We start from the raw sequence: 18,749 nt of genomic DNA, 5'->3' as shown, positions 1-18,749 counted from the left end.
AACACTGTGAAAGTAAATATGGCATTTATAGTTTTTGTTCTGCATTTGTGTGCGTTCTGTGTTAATTTTTCACTACACCGTAACATCCTGCATTTCTGTAGAAACAGATCAATCGTGGCTAGATGTAGAGGCAGTGTGTTTCACACATTTGAAATCCTATAAATCATAGAAAACTGAAACCAGTAAATATGACATTTTCCCAATGCCCACAAATGCTGTAGATAGTGAGAGAGTAATTCCATGAGGTTTGATGGCTGAATAATACCAAGTAATATGCGGTCAGGCTTACTAAAACCAGAGGTAATATGTATTCAATATGTATAATCTTAAATATGTATACATTTAGTCAGTTTAAGTTATTATGTAAATATATTTTCACCTGTGCAGTACTGTGAAAAATTAAATACATCCTTACTACTGGAATTAAGTGGGTAAGAAGTAATTTAATTATTTCAATTTATTTATATAGCACCAAATCACACAAACAGTTGGCGACAGTGGGAAGAATCTATCTATCTATCTGCTATATCAAAAAGAAAAGTTTTAAGACTAATCTTAAAAGTAGAGAGGGGTCTGCCTCCTGAATACAAACTGGGAGCTGGCTCCACAGAAGAGGGCCAGGAAGCTGAAGGTTCTGCCTCCCATTCTACTTTTAAAGTGAAGTAGTCGGGCACTGCTAATCAAATGCAAGTATGACCGGCTCTATAAAAGCAGAGGTTTAGAGCATTCAGATGTTGGTTAACACAATGCCATAATCTTCCCAAGATTGGAAATTCCAGCAAATTCACTCCAAAAATTTGCAACAATGCAAAACTGCTGAAAACCCAAAAGCTCTCAGACTCTACAGGCCTCAGTTAGCATGTTAAATTTTAAAGGTCATGACCATTAGAAGAAGAATAAACAAGTTTGTCTTGTTTGGAAGGACTATCAGGAGAAAGCCTCTTTGCTCTAAAAGAACACGGAAGCACCCGTTTTTGTGATGACTGGGCCGTGCAATAAAACAATGATCCCAAGCATAGCAGCAAATCTACAACAGAATGGCAGAAAAACAAAAGCATCAAGATATTGCAATGTCCCAGAGAAATTTCAGACCTTAAATTGATGTCCATGATTAAACAGATGGACACAAGCCGTCTTCTTTGCAACCAACGCTGTAAAGAAGAGTGAACCACAATTCCTCCACAGTGATGTGAGATACTGATAAAGTCATACAGAAAACCATTACTACAACATAGAACCAGTAGCTTGTAGAAAACAAACTTTCCTTTCACACAAAAGTATCAGGATGTGTTTCATTTAGATGTGTGAAAAATATCTAATCTGTAGTTTTCTGCTGTGACCATGGTTTCTTTCATATTTTTTGCTTTTTCTGCATTCTGACAATCCCTAAATGTAGTGAATCATAATTTTTTTGATTAAAAACTGACTAAAATTGAGAATTTCCCCACAAATTGAGCACATAACAAAATAAAGAAGCCACATACTGGTAGTAAACATTTGCTATTTTGGCAATTGTGAAATCAGGGAAGCTCTGCGAGGAGCTTTTTTTGTCTTTCAGAATCCTACTGGTTCTGACATCGAGCGGAGTTTTGATGACAGAAGGAAAAACTGCATTACACCGAAACCAATGAGACAGAAAGAGAAACAGTAATATTTGACAGCATGTGATTACATAAATACATAATTTGTCAAATGACTGTCAATAAACACCTGATGCTGCATTAAACATGTGCTGGAGCTGGTTTAGGACAGCGGTAACAGAAACGAGTGTTTGATTTTCATTATGAAAAGCATCGCATGTCACACCGCTCTGCCTTAAACGAGACACACTTCTCAAAGTTTTCCATGATGTTTCTTTTTTTTAGGTACAAAGTATAATAAGGGAGATTCTCCTGGTTATTAAAAATTCTGGACTAAGTGTACTCAAGATAAAAAATCAACTTGTACAAGACAACAAACAGGGAAGGCAATGTCAGTTCCTGTGACTTTACCACACGTTTTTTGCTCTTTTTAAAACTAATATCATCAGTGCATGTTGTGTGTCATCAGACTGACATAGTGTGACAAATAAAATCCCAGGATTTGTAGAACTCAAGGTGTTCCTACAAGTGTGTAGGTCCAAATTTATCCATTTACCTTGACGAAATTTCCAAATGATTAAAATTTGAAAAGAATCCAAGATCTTTTTTTAAATCTGTGACGCAAACTTGATTCTCAGAAGGGAGCCTGACTGCTCGTTAGCAGGGGAAGTTTGATTGTAAACATCGATGTGGGTGGGTAAGAACTGTTACCACGCTCTTGGTATAAATGAGGAAACCTCAGTGTTAGCTTGCAGATGCAGAACTAACAAACAACAACTGTGGATTATTTTACTCTGGGGATTCGTCTGCTTACTAGAATCTGTTTCTGATCTACAGCTGACCTGCTCATCTGTTACAGAAGATGTCTCAAAGGAATTTGCTCCAACCCTCCATCAGAGCTCTGTTTCTACTTCTTCTTTGTAGCCTGGTTGTTGGCGAGATCGGCAAGGACTTCTCCCACTGCCCTAATTTCTTCTATAATAAAACTCCCCCACAGGGTGTCAGCGCACCAGGATATCAGCCAATATGCCAGCGCTATAGAAACCAGTACCACTTTGCCAGCCTGTATGATCGTCAGCGTCGAGTGCCTTTGTTCTCTGCGTACAGACTGAGTCCTGCTGATGGCAAACGACCCAAATCCGTTTGGAGGTATGAACCGCAGGTAAGAAGGAGCAGACACTTATTTTATAGTGTTGTGTTCATTGTTTTTTTTTTCCGGTGAAAAATAGAGATTATACGTAAAAAACACGTATGAAAAACACAGTCACATATATGTTTTCTTTTGTGAACCCATGAAGAAAGAGACATTTGCATTTTCAAATGACGTCATGTTTAAAGCTATGTGACTGTTTAACTCAAACAGAAGCAGCAAACTCTTTTATAGTTTCTAAACATGGTCATGTCCTTTTTCCTCCGTCTGTCAGTTGGCATTTTCCGGTGCCAGCCCAGATATGAAGCATTTTGAAACCCCTGTCGACCAGAATGTGATTGAAAGCCAGGCGGTGCTTGATGACTACAGGAACTCCAGCTTTACCAAGGGTCATCTCAATCCCAGCTTGCACCAGAAGACGCTCGACAACCGGAAAGCCACCTTTACCCTGACAAACATTGTTCCCCAAAAAGAGGGCTCCAACTCTGGACCCTGGAGCAAACTGGAGAATGACGTGTTGAGAGATTTCAAGATGTTCTGCAACGGGACCATGTACGTGATCACCGGGGCCATGCCATACAAATCTGGGGACCACTGGATTAATAACAGGGTGTCTGTTCCTGAATACATGTGGTCTGCCTACTGCTGCCCATCATTTAAATCTGATCTCCCTAATAATGTGAAGCAGTTTTTCCCCACGTATGCTGCAGTTGGAAGAAACGACCCGAACAGCGGCGAGGAGATTGTGCCAGTTAATAAGAATGCGAAGCCCAGCGTACGGGGCTATGATGTGAGTAGGATGCCGTTAGAGAACCTGGAGGGTATCCTGGCAAAAAGACTGGCCATGCCCATCAGTCTGTTTGATAACCGCTGTCAGGCATAAAAGCCTTTAGCTTGACCGGACTCTGATAAACTCGCTGCAGTTTTAATTATCGAGCTTCTGCTTGATTATCGAGGACATGATGGACTGAAATTGTTTTTTTTTTTCCCTGATTGACTTTGTAAAAATGTCATTTCCACTCCTGCTAATGTCATTTCGCTCACATTTAATAGCATTATAATTTTCCAATTAATCAAGACTGAAGTATGTGATTTTAATGTTTATTCTCCAATAGATTCAAAAGGCAAACACAGAGAGTAGCAAGCGCTCAGTTCTTTTAAATAAAACTGCACTGGTTTTAACATGAGTCAGTTATTGATTACATATTACAAATGTACATTTGAGCTGGAACACCATCAATAAATACTAAGTCTATACAAATGTCTGATTTCATTTTTTCCTCTTTTTTAGGGGCAGACAAGCTTTCTGGGTCACTTTTTTTCAGAGGTTTGCCACTGATGTTACCCAGTTCAACATTTAATGATGATTGTGTCAAACTAAAGAAAAATAGTTGAAATGAGGAACTTTCTCATGAATTATTTGACCATATGAAGAAAATAAATAAACCGCAGACTTGCTGTGAACTGACAGTTGCTAAATAAAGGTCGAACTATGGTATGGTGAGTTTTTATATGTTCAGAAAATTTGGTTCCCACAAGAGAGCGAGTTTCAGTGACACAAAGAACACGGTTCTCAGGCAAACCAGTGTTTACTGAGACAAGAAGAAAAACAAAGATCAAAGCAAATGGATATGGTTTAAATACTGGTTACCCATAGATAGCATCACAGCATTTGTGCTTGGTGTGTTATTTCCAATCTTTCACATCTCTCAAGAAGCCCTAATTTTTATAGAAAACTTGATATAAAGCTGGAGACAGACTCTCTGAAGGAAAATGCTGCAACACCACAAGCGCCTCTTGTTTCTTCTGGCCATTTTTAAATTTATCAGCAAGCAGGAACTGTACTGTCACTTGGTAAAAAGCTACAGGAAGTGAATTTATTATCTAACAACATTTATTTTCTAATAAATTAAGTTGTACTCTGGTTCAGATGGGCCGATGATGAAACTTAAATGTCTAAACCGCAAATAAGATGTGATTAGGTTCTTTTTTACTTGTTGTCTTTCCTGTTTCTGCAGAAAATGGCTCGCTGGAGCCGATCTGGTAGTCGTTCCACATTCATGCACCACTCACCCTTACTCTGCAAACAAACTGACCTTCTGACAGATGGACAGCTTTTTTATGTCTTCTTTAAAAAGAAAAAGACTTAATATTTATGGAGACAGTGAAAACACATCTGGATACAGACTCTTTGTAGGAAAATGCTACAACACCGCAACTCCTGCATGGCTCTTCCAGCCACTGAAAACATGGTGCTAAATGGGATGCACATTTCACGTGTTGCATTGTGAACTGTTGCATTGTGCACCACATCTAGCTATACTCGATGTGCACAATCACGTGGCAAACAGCCAAATGATGAACCACTATTTAAATCATATCCATTTGCTTGGATCTTTGTTTTTCTTCTTGTCTCAGTAAACACTGGTTTGCCTGAGATCCGTGCAACACATTTCACAGCCTCAACCCTGACTTTTGGGGGTTTCTTTCTTTATCTTTTCCTGATGTTACAAAAAATGTACTAATGGAGCCGTCCTGGTTAGAGCTGCCGCACAACTGAGCTGTTCTGGGTCAGGAGGCCAGAAATGAATCTTTCCAGGGTTCTCTCTCATCCAACTTGACTGGCCGAGCTAACAAACACAGCTTGTTAGCTTAGTTTGTAGTTGTTCTACATTCACGCACCGCTCACCCAGAACCTGCAAACAAACCAAACTGCTGAGTGTCATACAGTTTTATGTCTTTTTTAACTTACTCTAGACTTTAGCCGCTATTTAAAAACTACGAAAACACAGTATCTTATGTCAAATACACAGCGTGCCAGGTTATGTCAAAGTGCTGTTTTCATTGCATAGTGCAAGAAAGCCCTTCAGTCAATCAGAAATATCAGTAAGTGAGATTTATATCTGTATAACTAGTGCACAAAAGAAACTCTCAACAACAGCCCAACACTTGAATATGTCTAATATGGCAATATTTTTTTATAATTAATGATAATAATAATAATAATATAATTTTTTATAATTATAATATGATATGATATGACGATATAATATAATCATGACTCAGACAACATAAAATAAGTTGACTTTTGTATGAAAGCACTTCTATCCATCAGCCTAATCTATTTTATTACAGTTTAGCTCAGTAAAGTCTCGCCAGTGCACTGTGAATTAGTTTAACCTTAACAGATCTAGTTTTGACTTTTCCTTAAGGTCTGAAAATAGATAAATTCAATAAGACTTCAAATAAAGAGCAGTTTCTTTCTACTTCCGTAAAACGTTTAACTTTCTATTTACTCATAATAACCACAAAGAAGCGACGTAGATAAAAACAGAACAACTCTGGCCATGTAACATGCAACCCTTTCCTTGCATGACTGCAGCCTGCACGCAGGCAGTAATGAACAGCTTTGTCATAAAGATGAAACATTTTTTTTCAGCCAGATTAATATGTGAAGCTCCTCCCAACACACATTTTCTAAAATGTGACGGAAAGCCAAGCCCCGTTTGAGGATAAAAGCAGGTCTATTCAAACTGAGGGCCCTCTCACTCCCATGCTGCACTAGAAGAGCTGCGAGGCCATCGACACCCTGAGAAACATGATTACACTGTGGGTAGAACTCCAGCACTCAGCCCTTGAGTCATCTGGTACGAGGTAAGTTGAAGATCCTGTCAGAACCAGCCTGAAGTGGGCTGGATAGATGACAAGCAGGGCTGTCGTTAGTGAGCACAGATGGTCTACTTTGCTCTTTCTTCAAATATGAACTTCCTGACTTGGAGATCTTTTCCCCTCGACACACACCATGCTGCTGTGGGAAGAACAGAAATAATCCTGAGAGTGGAGAGGACTTTGCGAATTAGGTTCACCACCTTTCTAATATCAGGACTTAGCTGTAGAGTGGGCAATCATGAGGGAAAACATCAATCTACCCTCACCTACCACTTCACCTTGCTAATAGATTGCCTTTTGCCTTAATTCTTCCTGTCATAGAGTCAACAAGGTGCTGGAAAGTGTTGATGCAGGCTCAATCATCTGGGTAAGGAAATCCCAGAAAGTTGATTCTGTTTCTATTCCATGGGAGAAACGCTTCCTCACTTATTCAAGTGGCTTTTTCAGTCTCAGTTGACTAAATAGAAATCATCAGAAACAGAAGTCAGCTGAGAACGAAGATATCACTTGGATGAGTGATGAAATGTTTCTCTCACAGAAACCGCTACGTCCAGATGAACAGAATCAACTTTGTGGGGAGATGCTGGAAACACTCCTCAGAGGGTTTGGTCCATATTGACAAGATAGTTCGAGATGGTTGTGTGTGGGAAAATCCAAGTAGATAAACAGCTTCTGAAATACTCAAACAAGCCCACGTGACAACAACAACAACAACCACGCCACGTTTAAAGTCACTTAAATCTTTCTTCCCATTTCTGATGCTTGGTTCCAATTTGTTGTCTTGACATGCATGAATGCAGTGAACGCATGCATCCAGTCAGCTGACTAGACACATGCATTAACAAGTAGCTGAACAGGTGTACCTAATAAAGTGGCTGGCGAGCATCTCCATTTGATAGCCATCATTAACAAGAAGTTCTGAAAAAGCAGCAGCTCTTTGAACAGCAAAATTTTTAGTCCTTGAATGAATGTGTAATGACAATGTTGCCTAGTGATGGCTGAAAATTAAAATTTATGATGAAGGTAGTCACACAAAAAAGCTTTATAGCGTATTATTCACTAACCCGAAACTTTTCCTCATGAATTAAGATGTTTATTTTCTAGCAATGTGACGAAAACACAAACATACAAAATACCAAACTGTCAATTATGTCATCCAAAAAAGAAAACAAGGCCATCAGCTTTAACGTACTGATAAAGAGGTATGAATGAACGATGTATTCATCATTATAAATAAGTCCTGGCTGTGCACGTACATACAAATAATAATACTTCCAGTTAAAATGGCTAGATGGCAGAGACTGACTTTATTTCTCTTTCAACACAAAAACACCAACCAGTCCTTCCTGCCAGCTTTTTAACATGTGCCTTCATTGTTTACTCGACCAAAGTCTGCCATGTATGTGCTTTGTTATCTTAAAGATAATCACAGGGAAAGACATGAGATTGTAACAGTCACATTCATCAGCTAAATTCTACCACAACCATAAAAAAAACTTTAAAAAAAAAACACTGTTCTTTCCCTAAACTGAGTTTCTTGTGAAGCCTCTAAAAACACTGATGGTTCTTCAGTTGCTCCACATCACTAAAGCCCCTTCCACAGTTGGAGCACTGGAGTGTTGCCTTTTCGCTGTTGTGTATGAGTTGGTGTCTCTTTAGGTACTCCACACGGCTGAAGCGCTTGCCGCATGCTTCACAGCCGTATGGACGTTCACCTGTGTGAATCCGCTGGTGCCGTTCCAAATTACCAAGGCGACTAAAGCTGCGTCCACAGTGCTGGCAACGGTGCGGCCTCTCACCCGTGTGCACCAGATGATGGCGCTCCAGCGACCGTGAGTGTGTAAAACGCTTCCCACAGATCTCGCAGCAGTGCGGCCGCTCGGCGGCGCAGGCGCACTCGTGGTTCTTCAGAGCCCAGGCGTGGCTGAACGTGTTGCCGCAGTGAGCGCAAGGGAAAAGACTGTCCTCTGCTCCGCTGCTCTGTAAATGGGCGCCACCTAGCGGACACGGGTGCTCCTCCAACTCGGCTTCCGAAGTGAAGCCTCCTCCACATTGTGGGCAGAAGTGGAGCAGGTCCCCGCCGCCCTCCTCTTCCCCGGCGCTCTCCCAGACGCTCCCTGGAGCAGATAGGTGGGGTGGATGCTCCGACTCTCCGTGCTCCACCACATCCTCTACAGGCATGACCGCAGCTGAGTCGCTCTCTCTTAACTTCTTTGACCAGCCTAACCTCAGCTCCACATCCCCAGCCACTCCCAACCTCTCGCCCTCCTTCACCCTGCCTTGTCCTATCTGGTCCTCTTTGTGCAGAGTGGGTGGCTGAGGCTCCAGCTCTCCATCCTGCTCCATTCCATCGAGACCAATGTACTTAGGGGCCAAGCTGATCTCGGACCCACAAACCACTTCTGAGTCATGTTGAGAAGCCTGCTCGCGGCCTCTTTCGGCCCTTAACGCAGACTCCAGGCCCCTCAGCTCATCCACGGTCATTCCTCCCTCTGATGGTTCTGCAGAGCCCACCTTCCAGTTCTCCTCTTCACTCTCCCTTGGATGAAGAGTCGGGGGACGGTCTGACAGATCTCCTGAGCAGAAACAGAAGGAGGAGGAGAGAGTGAACGAGCTGGTGTGGGCAATCATTTCCGTTTTCCTTCAAGTACTGGTCTCTGAACATTTTCTCTAACTTGCCCTCCCTCACTCAGTGAGTCCTGGGCTCATTACCTTCACTCGGGGTTCTGGAGCCAGCGTGGAGGTTCTGGTTGGGCGGATGCATCTTCAAAGCCTCCTTGATTAGTCGGAGAGAGGCAGGCTGATAACCCTCTGTTTGGGCCAACTGCATAGAGAAGCAGAAAGAGAGCTACTGTACTGGGTAATCGACTGAGTCCAGGTACAATGAGACATTCACTATTAAATTTACTCTTGTTCTAAAAAAGCTTGTTAAATTTCCACATGATATGTTTACAATGCACCTGAAATAAAGATATACAGCTAGGTGAAGGACTCCTTTCAAGCGGTGAAAGACTTCACAGAGAAGGGAGGCAAATTTATGCACATTATGCATGGTTTGAATATTCAAATCCAGAAGAGAAATGAAGAGTGGATCAGCGTCCTGCCACTTGGTGATGTGGTGGAAAGCTTTTCTAACAGTAGTGTTTCTCCCTAAAAGCTTGCTGTGCTTGAGATATGAAGAGCCCCACTCCTGGCTCCTCTGGAAGCTAAATATCAAATCAATAGGCTTCACTTTATCCACTATATCTCTGCAGTGATCTGATAGAAGAAGAATTTGAGCAAAACTCTTTCTGTATTATTATTGTCTGTCTGTGTCTACATGCTCTCTCAGTGTTTATGAAGCTGCAGAGCAGAGCAGAGATGCTGTGCCACTTTCTCCTCCTACTCCTCCTCTGAGAAAGCCTGTCTCCCTCACCTCCTCTTTGATGTTGGCCTTCTCCTCCCCCTCACCGCTGAGGCTGCCCTCCCTTTCCTCTTCCTCCACCATCCCTCCCTCGTCTTCTTCATCCCGGGGGAACTGGATGAGGTACATATCTTTGGCCTCCTTCCCCCCTCTTCCTCCCGCTCCTGCTACCATGCCCACAGTTGCTCCACTTCCTCCTCCTCCTCCTCCACCACCACCAGCACCGCCACCACCTCCTCCTCCTCCTTCCTCCCACACACCTCCAGGCCACGCTTTGCCATAGGCTGCTGCTGGGCCTTTTTTTGACTTGCCTCCTGTGGAGAAGGGAGGGTGGTGAAGGAGGTGAGAGGAAGGAGAAAGTGAAGGGGAGGGGGAGAAGCAGGAAGAACAGCAAATGAAATATGAGGGGGAGAGAGATAGGTGGGAGGATGTGATTGGAAGGCCAGGGGAGGGAGAGATGAAGGAGAGAAGAGGGTGGAGAAGTGGGAGACGAGGAAGAGGAGGAGGATGAGGGGATTGGAGATGCAGACGGGAACAGGAGTGAGAGCAATGGGAGCAGGCGGCGGAGGAGGAGTGAGCATGATGAACGTGTTGAGGAGAGGGGGCGTGGAAGGACAGACAAGAGAGCGGAAAGGAGAGAAAAACATGTGACAGCGAGGAGTGAGAGAGAGGCGGAGAGGAGAGGAAGAAGTGGAGTTGGTGGGGGTCAAAAGAGGGGCAGGAGGAAGAGGAGGAAAGAAGGAGGGCACGGTGAAGGAGAAAAAGATAAAAGTAGGATGGAGAGTTGAAAAAGATGAGATAGGAAGAGAGAGAGAGGAGAAGTGGAGAGGGAGTGTGTAATTATGGAGGGTGGTGGAGGTGGTGAGAAGCAGGAGAGGAGAGGGGGAGAGTGTGTGTGTTCAACGTGATGAAGTAGAGAGAGAGCAGAGCAGAAGGAGGTGGGGGCAGGGAGAATAAGAAAAGGAGAAGAGGGCGTGAGGAGAAGAGGAGCGGGAAGGGGAGGAGGTAGAGTTGGAGGGAGACGGGGAGAAGTGAAGGAGGTGGGGGGGAGAGGAACCAGGCAGGAAGAGAGGAAAGGAGGGAGTGAGCAAATGCAGAAAGAGCGAAAGGAGTAGGAGGGACAGAATGCAGTGGAGAGAGGAGAGGGGGAGGTGAAGGACAGAGGGAGAGCGATCATGAAGAGGAGGCGGAGGAGGAAGGGGGGTGAGGAAGGAGGAGGGAGGGAGAGATCAGCTCTTGCCAGATGGTTTTCCAACAAAACAAGTGCGTCTTCACATAAACTGCACAGCATTCACATTGTTATTCACGTTAAAGCCACAATCATAGGGAAATACTGCAGGATGTGCTGATAAGCTGCCATTGAACTGTATACAGCATGCAAACTAAAGGTAAACAGGAAGAAAAGCTCCAAGTCGCCACACACAGCAAATACTTACGAGTCACGTCAAGTTTTCGCTTCTGCCGGCCTCCAGCTTCCTCCACCGGTGCTGCTGCCGCCACCAGCCCGGCGTTGCGGCGGTTGGCAGCCCAGCCCATGCCGTACTTGCGCTCGGTTCTCAGTTTGCTCTCTGTGAGCCTCAGTCGCAGTTTGAGAGCCTCGTTCTCCTTCCTGTTGAGGGACAGCTCCACCAGGTAGTCGTTCACCGTCTCCTGGAAGAGTTTGGTGATCTCGCACACCGAGGCACGGATCAGGCTGTCCATGACGGCGGTCAGATGCGTCTCAAATGTGGTCACCGATTCTTCCATCATCCTGTCCGCGGGGCTGCAGATCTGATGACGGTTTCACACACAGTTCGTGATCAGTTGTAACACAGCTTTCCTGCTATGATCGCAAAAGTTTTCGATCGTGTGATCAACTCTGCCCCATAGCCGCTGTTGGTTAACTTTACTGGCTAACCTGCTGCTAAAAAATAAACCTAAATGATTACGGCAGTGAAATGAGACAGGGCTCCGTGAATAGCATCACGGTCATTCCGCCTCTATTACAACTTAATTAAAGACTATACCTGCCCGGTTAATCTGTGCAGTGCCAAGGCGGCGATGCTGGTTAATCGACGCCAAAATCACAACCCCAGTCAGCCCGGCTTGTTAGTAAACTTATAATGCTTCTGTGCGTGCATTAATGTTAAAGTACAGCTGGAGCAGCAGCCTCTCCGTAACGTTGGAAAGTGCTAGCAGACTGGCTAGTTTAGCCCTGTATACGCACCGTTTGTCGGATGACACCGAGGAGCCACCACGGCGTGAAACGGCGGCAAAGGTGTAATTTCACGGATCACGGAGACGCTCGGCAGCTGTTTGTGTGCCGAAATACGGCGACAAAGGATAGCGCCATCCAACTTCTGCCCTCTCTCTCTCCCTGCCAGTTCCCTTCTCGCCTCATCCAGCACTGCTTTTAATTCTTGAGAACACTACGCATGCCCGGTACCGTAATTACGCTACACTCAAGAGCAGCCGCACCCTGGAAATACCAAGCACTCAGGTTTCACACGCCACTTTTTATATAATAATTTCAGCAGTGGTGATGATTTTTAAAGACATAAGGATACAGAAGAGCTTCCGCTTGATATTATTGTTTTTTAGCACGACCCGTTTGTCACATGATTGCACACGTTTTCTTCTCAATTTCATAGTCAGGGGTGGCGAAAGTACAGACTTTATTTACTTAAGCAGAAGTTGAGCAGTAGGTTAAAAAATACTCGAGTAAAAGTTGAAGTACTGAAGCAACTTTTTGCTTATAAAGTTGGAATTCAGCTAATGAGCCTGAACATCATCAGCTTAAATGCAAATTCATCTCTGCAACTTGATGCAACCTAAGCCTGACCATGAACACCACAGGCACTGTGCACCAATCCAACACAGAGCTTTGCTGTGAATTCACCACATTAATGCAAACGAACCTGTTTATCGTGGACAAAACTACCCAGTATTTTCATGCAACATTTGAATAACACAAAGTTAGTACAGCTTAGCTTGTTTTGCAGGACAAAACAAAATATACACAATTTATTACAGCATATTATATACAAATCCAATGCGTGATTGAAAATGATGACATCATATGTAAGATTTAAATCTTCAGTTTATCAGTCCTTACCCTTACACATAACCTCTCTTCTTCCCCTTCTGTCTATCTTTCTGCATCTTTCTATATCAAAGAGAGCTAACTTTCTACAAGTTAGCTCTCTCTTTTGTCTCTCTGTGAAATACATCTGCTGGCACTTTAACTAGCAACAGACTGTGCTGCAAAATGCACACAGCTGACAGAAAAGTTGGATTTAAAATTACTGCTTAATAAAAACGTCACTCCCTTCATGCTGTCTCCTCTTCTGTAGCGCTAGACAGTTTCTGAAGTATCGCAAACAAAAACACATGCACTCCTTCCACCGACTTTAACTCCCGAGTATAAACGCTATAGATGAACCAAATGTAAGAGTCTGTTAGAAAATGTAAGTAGTAGAAGTAGTAGTAGCAGATGTGCGGATATTTCTTTAAAAATGTAGGGAGTGTACAGTAACGAAGTATTTGTACTTAGTTACTTCCCACCTCTGTTCATAGTTTAGTAGTTTTAAGACAGAAGTGCGTATACAATTGCATTACCAGTTGCAGAAAAAACCGACAAAGTTAGCATAGTAGAATACTAAAGTTGGAAAATAATCTTAAATCATATCCTTTGACAGAGGGATAAGAGTCTGTCATCACTTAGCAGCACTGAAATTGGAGATCAAATTTTTGTGGAAACAAACACAGATAATGTTCTTAATAAGAAAGAAAGCACATCAATTTGATGCTCACCTAGAGTGCATGGTGACATGGAAAGTTACTATATACATACAGAGTGATTCAGATAAATGTAAAAACGTTATAAACATTATGTATTTTAGGAGCAGAATGGAGTGCAGATATTGCTGCCCTAATTAGATCTTGAGTATGAGAGTGTGGTTTATGGATCTGCATCAAAAGCACTTCTTGCAGGATTGGATATTGTCCAGGCTTGGGATCTCATATCTATCAGGGCTGTAAGATCATTAGTAGTGTGTGTGTGTGTGTGTGTGTGTGTGCGCGCGCGTGCTTCAAGCTGAAACAGGATAGATGTCACTGTGTGGAGGAAACAGCTGTTAGAACATTACTTGTTGAAGTTCAGAGGTCATGGAGACAAAGACTCATCAAAATCAACCTTAAAGATACCCTGGAAATGAGAAGGAAGAAAGAAGTCAAGTGTTAGGAGGGGATCGAGTGGCAAGAAGCATGGGAACGTGTGACAACTGGCTATTTTCATACAGCTTTGTTATGGCCTTCAGTCACAATGTGGACACTTAAGACATGAAAATAGAAATTGACTGACTGCAGCTCAGGTAAAGAAATAATAAAGCATTAATTTAGTACTTGAGTTTTATCGATGTGGAAAGAGGAGACATGCAAGATATTTTTAAATCGACACTGACAGATCTGTGGAGAAGGATAAGGGTGCCCATTTTTTTGAGAATTTCACTGGTGTCTGATGTGCCTAAAATCAGAACATGACAGTAATGAAGTGCCACACAGAAGGACCGAATCTAAGACACATACAGAAGAAAACCCATAGACAAATTTTTAGCATGGAGCAAATAAGTGGAATTCTGTGTTTGTAGACATGCAAGTGATACATTCTTCTAGATTTCATGGAGCAATATTCTTGAAAGTAAATACTTAAGGAGGTCAGTTTGATTAGATTATTTCTTCATGAAAACCTGAGATATAGACAGAAGATTTCTTAAGCTGCCTACGAGCCTGAAACTGCAGGAAAAAACCCTTAAAATAACTACGATTCCCCCCAGCTGGAAAGATGGTGCAAAATTTCAGAGGAGAAGGAGTAAGTTCGATGAAGCATTAGAAAGTGTTCCACAGGATGGAGAGAGTAGACTTCAGCGGAAGCAGAGGTGATGAGGAGGGTTGGGGTAGGTATGGTGATAAGAAGAGAAATGCAAAAGGACAGATGCTAGTGGGGGTTTTTCTGAAAAGGATGGAAATGCCTGTGCCTCCTTTAAGGAGAGCAAGGAACATTAGCTGATGTATAAGATTGGAGGAAGCTAAGCACATCCAAAAGGTGCAATCTCAATTAAATCAGGAGACTGTAAGGTGGTGGCAGGGGAGAATGTAGCTAGACACCATTCAATAGTAGTCTGTAAAATGGCTTTGGATACGAGTGAAGGCAGAGCCATGGATTAACTGGTGGGAGCGGAAGAAGGAAGACTGTTGCACAGAGTTCAGGAAAAAGTTGAGCCAGGCTCTGAGTATTAAGGAAGCGTTAAGACACTTAAGATGACTGTGAAAGTACAGCTATAGTGCTGAGGGAAACGTCGAAGAAGGCGTTTGATCTATCCTCTGGACAGAGAAAAGAGGATAAAGAGGCTTGGTGGTGGAATGAGGAAATACAGGAAAGTATTCAAAGGAAAAGGTTAGCAAGGAAAAAGTGGGATAGTCACAAAGATTTAGAAGAACTGGGAGACAAGGCATATAGCCTATTTGGTTCATTTGAAGAGTTTCAGTCAGGTTTCAGAGTTCATCACAGTACAGGAACAGTTTTAATGAAGGTTACAAATGATCTGCTTATGGTCTCTGACAGTGGACAAATCTGTGCTTGTCCTACTAGACCTCAGTGCAGCAGTGATCATATATTTTATTATAGCGATTAGAGCTTGCTGCAGGTATTATAGGTACTGCGCGGCAGTGATTTCAATCATATATATCTAATAGACTCCAGTTTGTTCATGTAAATGGGGAGTCCTCTTCACACAGTAAGTTTAATTATGGAGTTCCACAGGGTTCTAGGGTGCTAGGACCAATTCCAATTGCATCACACATGCTTCCCTTAGGTAGACTTGTAGTCAAGACCACCTAAACCAAGACCAAGACAATACCAAGACCAGAGGGTATCGAGACCAAGACAAGACCAAGACCGAGTCAAGACTAAGACAAAGTCGGGAGGAGACCAAGACAGAGACAAAAAAAGTCTTTAACCTGCAGCCAGACGGCTGTAACTAAGGAGGTAGAGCAGGTTACCCACTGATTGGAAGGTTGGTGGTTCGATCCCTGGCTCCTCCAGTCCTCCGAACATCCAACTCTACCCTTGGGCAATATCATTAGAAGGCATAGCATAGATTTTCACCTTTTTCTTTTAAGGACATCCTGATAATAATGTATTACAGTAGTCCAGTCGAGAAATAATAAATGCATGAACTAGTTTTTCTGGCTCTCTTCCACATCGTGTCTTCGTCTTGTCTTCCTCCTCCCACCCCATTCCTCCTTCCCCCTTCCTGAGCCGGGTTTTGTCAGAGAATTCTTCCTGTTAAAAGGGAGATTTTCCTTCCCACTGTCTCCAAAGTATTTGCTCAAAGCGGTTCATATGATTGTTGGGGTTGTCTTTGGTTTCTCTATACCGTACAATATAAAGTGCCTTAAGGCAACTGTTATAATATGGCGCTATGTAAATAAAATTGAATTAAATCTCAAAGAGAGAGGTGGCAAAGGAAAAGGCCCATAGTGAGTTGTAAGAGGCCGAAGTTGTTTAAATATGTGTTGCTATTAATGCAGGGCCATTAGCGACTTTTGTAATTGTGAAACACTTAAGTCTGGTAGGTGGCGGTAATGCGTCTACAAGCTAGTTGCCAACCCTACAACTAGAAGAAGAAGAAGAAGAAGAAGCAGGAAGGCGAAGAATACCAGCGGCTGCACCTTGAGGGAGAGAAGCGTTGCAATAATGCCGATGTTTGTAGTGAACACCAATGTTGCCAGAGGTGATGTACCGGCAGCTGTCCTGTCCGAGGCTACAGAGGAGCTGGCCAAAGCTATGGGAAAACCTGCACAGGTAGGGCGGCACGCGCTAATTCTTCCACCTACCCTCACGCGATTGTACGTCATAACTATCAATCAATGGCTGTCCCCTTTAATTCCGCATGTTTAGATTTAACTTCTCTGATGAAAGCATATTATATAGAGCTCCACTCGGTAAACTAGGCTGGCTCTGTCGTGTGTAATTATGCAGACAGTGTGTAGACTGCCAGCGCTGGGAGATCATTGATCGGTGGAGTTGGATCACTCACCCGCTTCAAATGCAAGCCTGGAATATCTGGATGGATAAGAATATCTGGATGGCGCTTCATTACGTCACATTAATACTCTTATAATTAAGTAACCTACTCATAAATAGTCAACATTAAAGGAGACAGACATTTTATTCTCATCAATGATGAGAATAAAATAAAATATAATAAATATATATATAAATATAATTCAATAACATGAGTCATCATGTTATTGAATTATAATCAGACGATTCTATGGTTTCTTTATTAGACTGTAATTAATTAAGTGCTACATAGGCGACAATGTTAAAATATATTATAGAGATTCTCTACTTGTGTACAGAAACGGAAAATAAATGAAGATATTGGTAACTTTTCAAAAATCCACAGCCTTCACTGGTTAATTGTTTTAAAATTTGTTTGCACCGTTTTGTGCTTCTGTCTTGTACACACCAGTACGTATCTGTGCACATCAACCCTGACCAAATGATGATGTTTGGAGGGAAGGGAGACCCCTGCGCACTCTGCTTCCTCTACAGCATTGGCAAGATCAGTGGTGCTGCCAACAGGCAATACTCTAAACTGCTGTGTGGACTGCTCAACAAACACCTGGGCATCTCTCCTGAAAGGTACCAAAGACACACTTTAACCAGCACATTTTTAATAATTTGATGAGTGAAAGTAACATGGTTACAGAACCAATCCCCACCCCCGTCTGGCTGTCAGTGTCTACTCTCATTGACCAATTTTTCCTTCTCTCTTGTGTATTTCAGGATGTATATTAACTTTATGGACATGGAAGCAGCCAATGTGGCCTGGAACAGCACAACCTTTGGCTGAAATGGAGGTCAAAAAAAAAGATCATTCCAGAATTTTCCTACAGGAACTTACAACTGACTAAATGATGAGTTGAAGACAATTGGTGATCCACTTGTAGAAATACTGACAACCTTAAAAGCACTTATCCAGACTCTTTAGCATTGCACTATAACTTTCCCATGTAAATGCAATAAAGAAAATCCTATAAACCATAAATGATTTTCTGTTTTCCTTTGTTTTCAATGAAAAAGGATCCTGACAGGTATGTGTTAGAGCAGTCAGGGAGCTGTGATGGAATCTTACTTTGACTGGAACACTATGTGGACGGCACAGGGGAAATATTACGATTGCATGATAGTGAAAGACAAGCCATCTGTTAATTGTTTTATCCCATTTGAAACTATCACTGTAAACTAAGTGCTACTGAGTGTTAATGCTCTGAAAATGTTGTCCATTAATGAGCTAAGCAAGTTGTCCTTGTCATTGTGCCTGGTCAAATATCAGGTATATTGTCAGGATACATATTAAGTATTATTGAAATACACGGATTCATACAAAACTCACTTTGAAGTGTTCATCATCAGGTCATAGGAGCCAAGCCATTAACTGTATATATCCATGTACCCAAGCATGACAATTAAGCTGTTTTCAGGCTGTGCATACAAGTATAGATTGTTCAGTCTGCTGTAGCTCTACAAAAATCTATGCAACGTTTTGGCTGGGCAAGATTTGCTTTAATCTTCCGTAGCATAGATTCAACACTGTGCCGGAAACATCAGAGATTTTGGCCCATGTTGACGTATCATCACACGGTGCATATTTGTGAGATTTGCATTCATGCCAAGAATCTCTAACTGTCACTGTTAGTGAACTAACTGTCACAATCAAGAAACTATTTTGAGATGATTGTGACATGGCACATAATCCTGCTGGAAGCAGACAACAGAAGATGGGTATACTGTGGTCATAAATGGATAGACTTTGTCATCAACAATACTCAGTTGTACAAAGAGTTTGTGAAGTAAATATTTCGTCAGTGATGACACTGTAAACCTGCACAGTCTGCT

At 42.5% G+C, this 18,749-nt stretch overlaps 3 protein-coding genes across 4 annotated transcripts; 2 read left to right on the top strand and 1 right to left on the bottom strand.

Annotated features, from left to right (window-relative positions):
- Positions 1-1,949: 1,949 nt before the first annotated feature.
- Positions 1,950-3,997, top strand: LOC120724385 (endonuclease domain-containing 1 protein-like). Its single transcript, XM_040016576.1, has 2 exons — positions 1,950-2,742; positions 3,005-3,997. Exons 1-2 carry the CDS (start codon positions 2,443-2,445, stop codon positions 3,611-3,613), a joined length of 909 nt encoding a protein of 302 aa, XP_039872510.1. The 5' UTR covers positions 1,950-2,442; the 3' UTR covers positions 3,614-3,997.
- Positions 3,998-7,476: 3,479 nt separating this feature from the next.
- On the bottom strand, positions 7,477-12,198 carry si:dkeyp-121d2.7 (zinc finger and SCAN domain-containing protein 29). Of its 2 annotated transcripts, none has more exons than XM_040015368.1 (5): positions 12,009-12,198; positions 11,239-11,572; positions 9,815-10,116; positions 9,112-9,223; positions 7,477-8,975 (listed from the first exon to the last, which is right to left on the bottom strand). In XM_040015368.1, the coding sequence occupies exons 2-5, from the start codon at positions 11,549-11,551 to the stop codon at positions 7,948-7,950; spliced, it is 1,755 nt and encodes a 584-aa protein (XP_039871302.1). In that variant the 5' UTR covers positions 11,552-11,572; positions 12,009-12,198; the 3' UTR covers positions 7,477-7,947. The 2 variants fall into 2 exon arrangements, with proteins under 2 accessions (XP_039871302.1, XP_039871303.1); XM_040015369.1 differs by having other exon boundaries at positions 9,815-10,113.
- A 4,262-nt stretch (positions 12,199-16,460) lies between these two features.
- On the top strand, positions 16,461-17,898 carry mif (macrophage migration inhibitory factor). The gene is made up of 3 exons (XM_040015372.1): positions 16,461-16,646; positions 17,320-17,492; positions 17,637-17,898. The coding sequence occupies exons 1-3, from the start codon at positions 16,539-16,541 to the stop codon at positions 17,701-17,703; spliced, it is 348 nt and encodes a 115-aa protein (XP_039871306.1). The 5' UTR covers positions 16,461-16,538; the 3' UTR covers positions 17,704-17,898.
- The last annotated feature ends 851 nt before the right edge of the window (positions 17,899-18,749 follow it).

Source organism: Simochromis diagramma, unplaced genomic scaffold (assembly GCF_900408965.1).
Source record: "Simochromis diagramma unplaced genomic scaffold, fSimDia1.1 OVJJ01000685.1, whole genome shotgun sequence".
Lineage (NCBI taxonomy): Eukaryota > Metazoa > Chordata > Actinopteri > Cichliformes > Cichlidae > Simochromis > Simochromis diagramma.
Note: the sequence above shows the minus strand (reverse complement) of the source record. Positions and strands in the feature narration are given on the sequence as shown.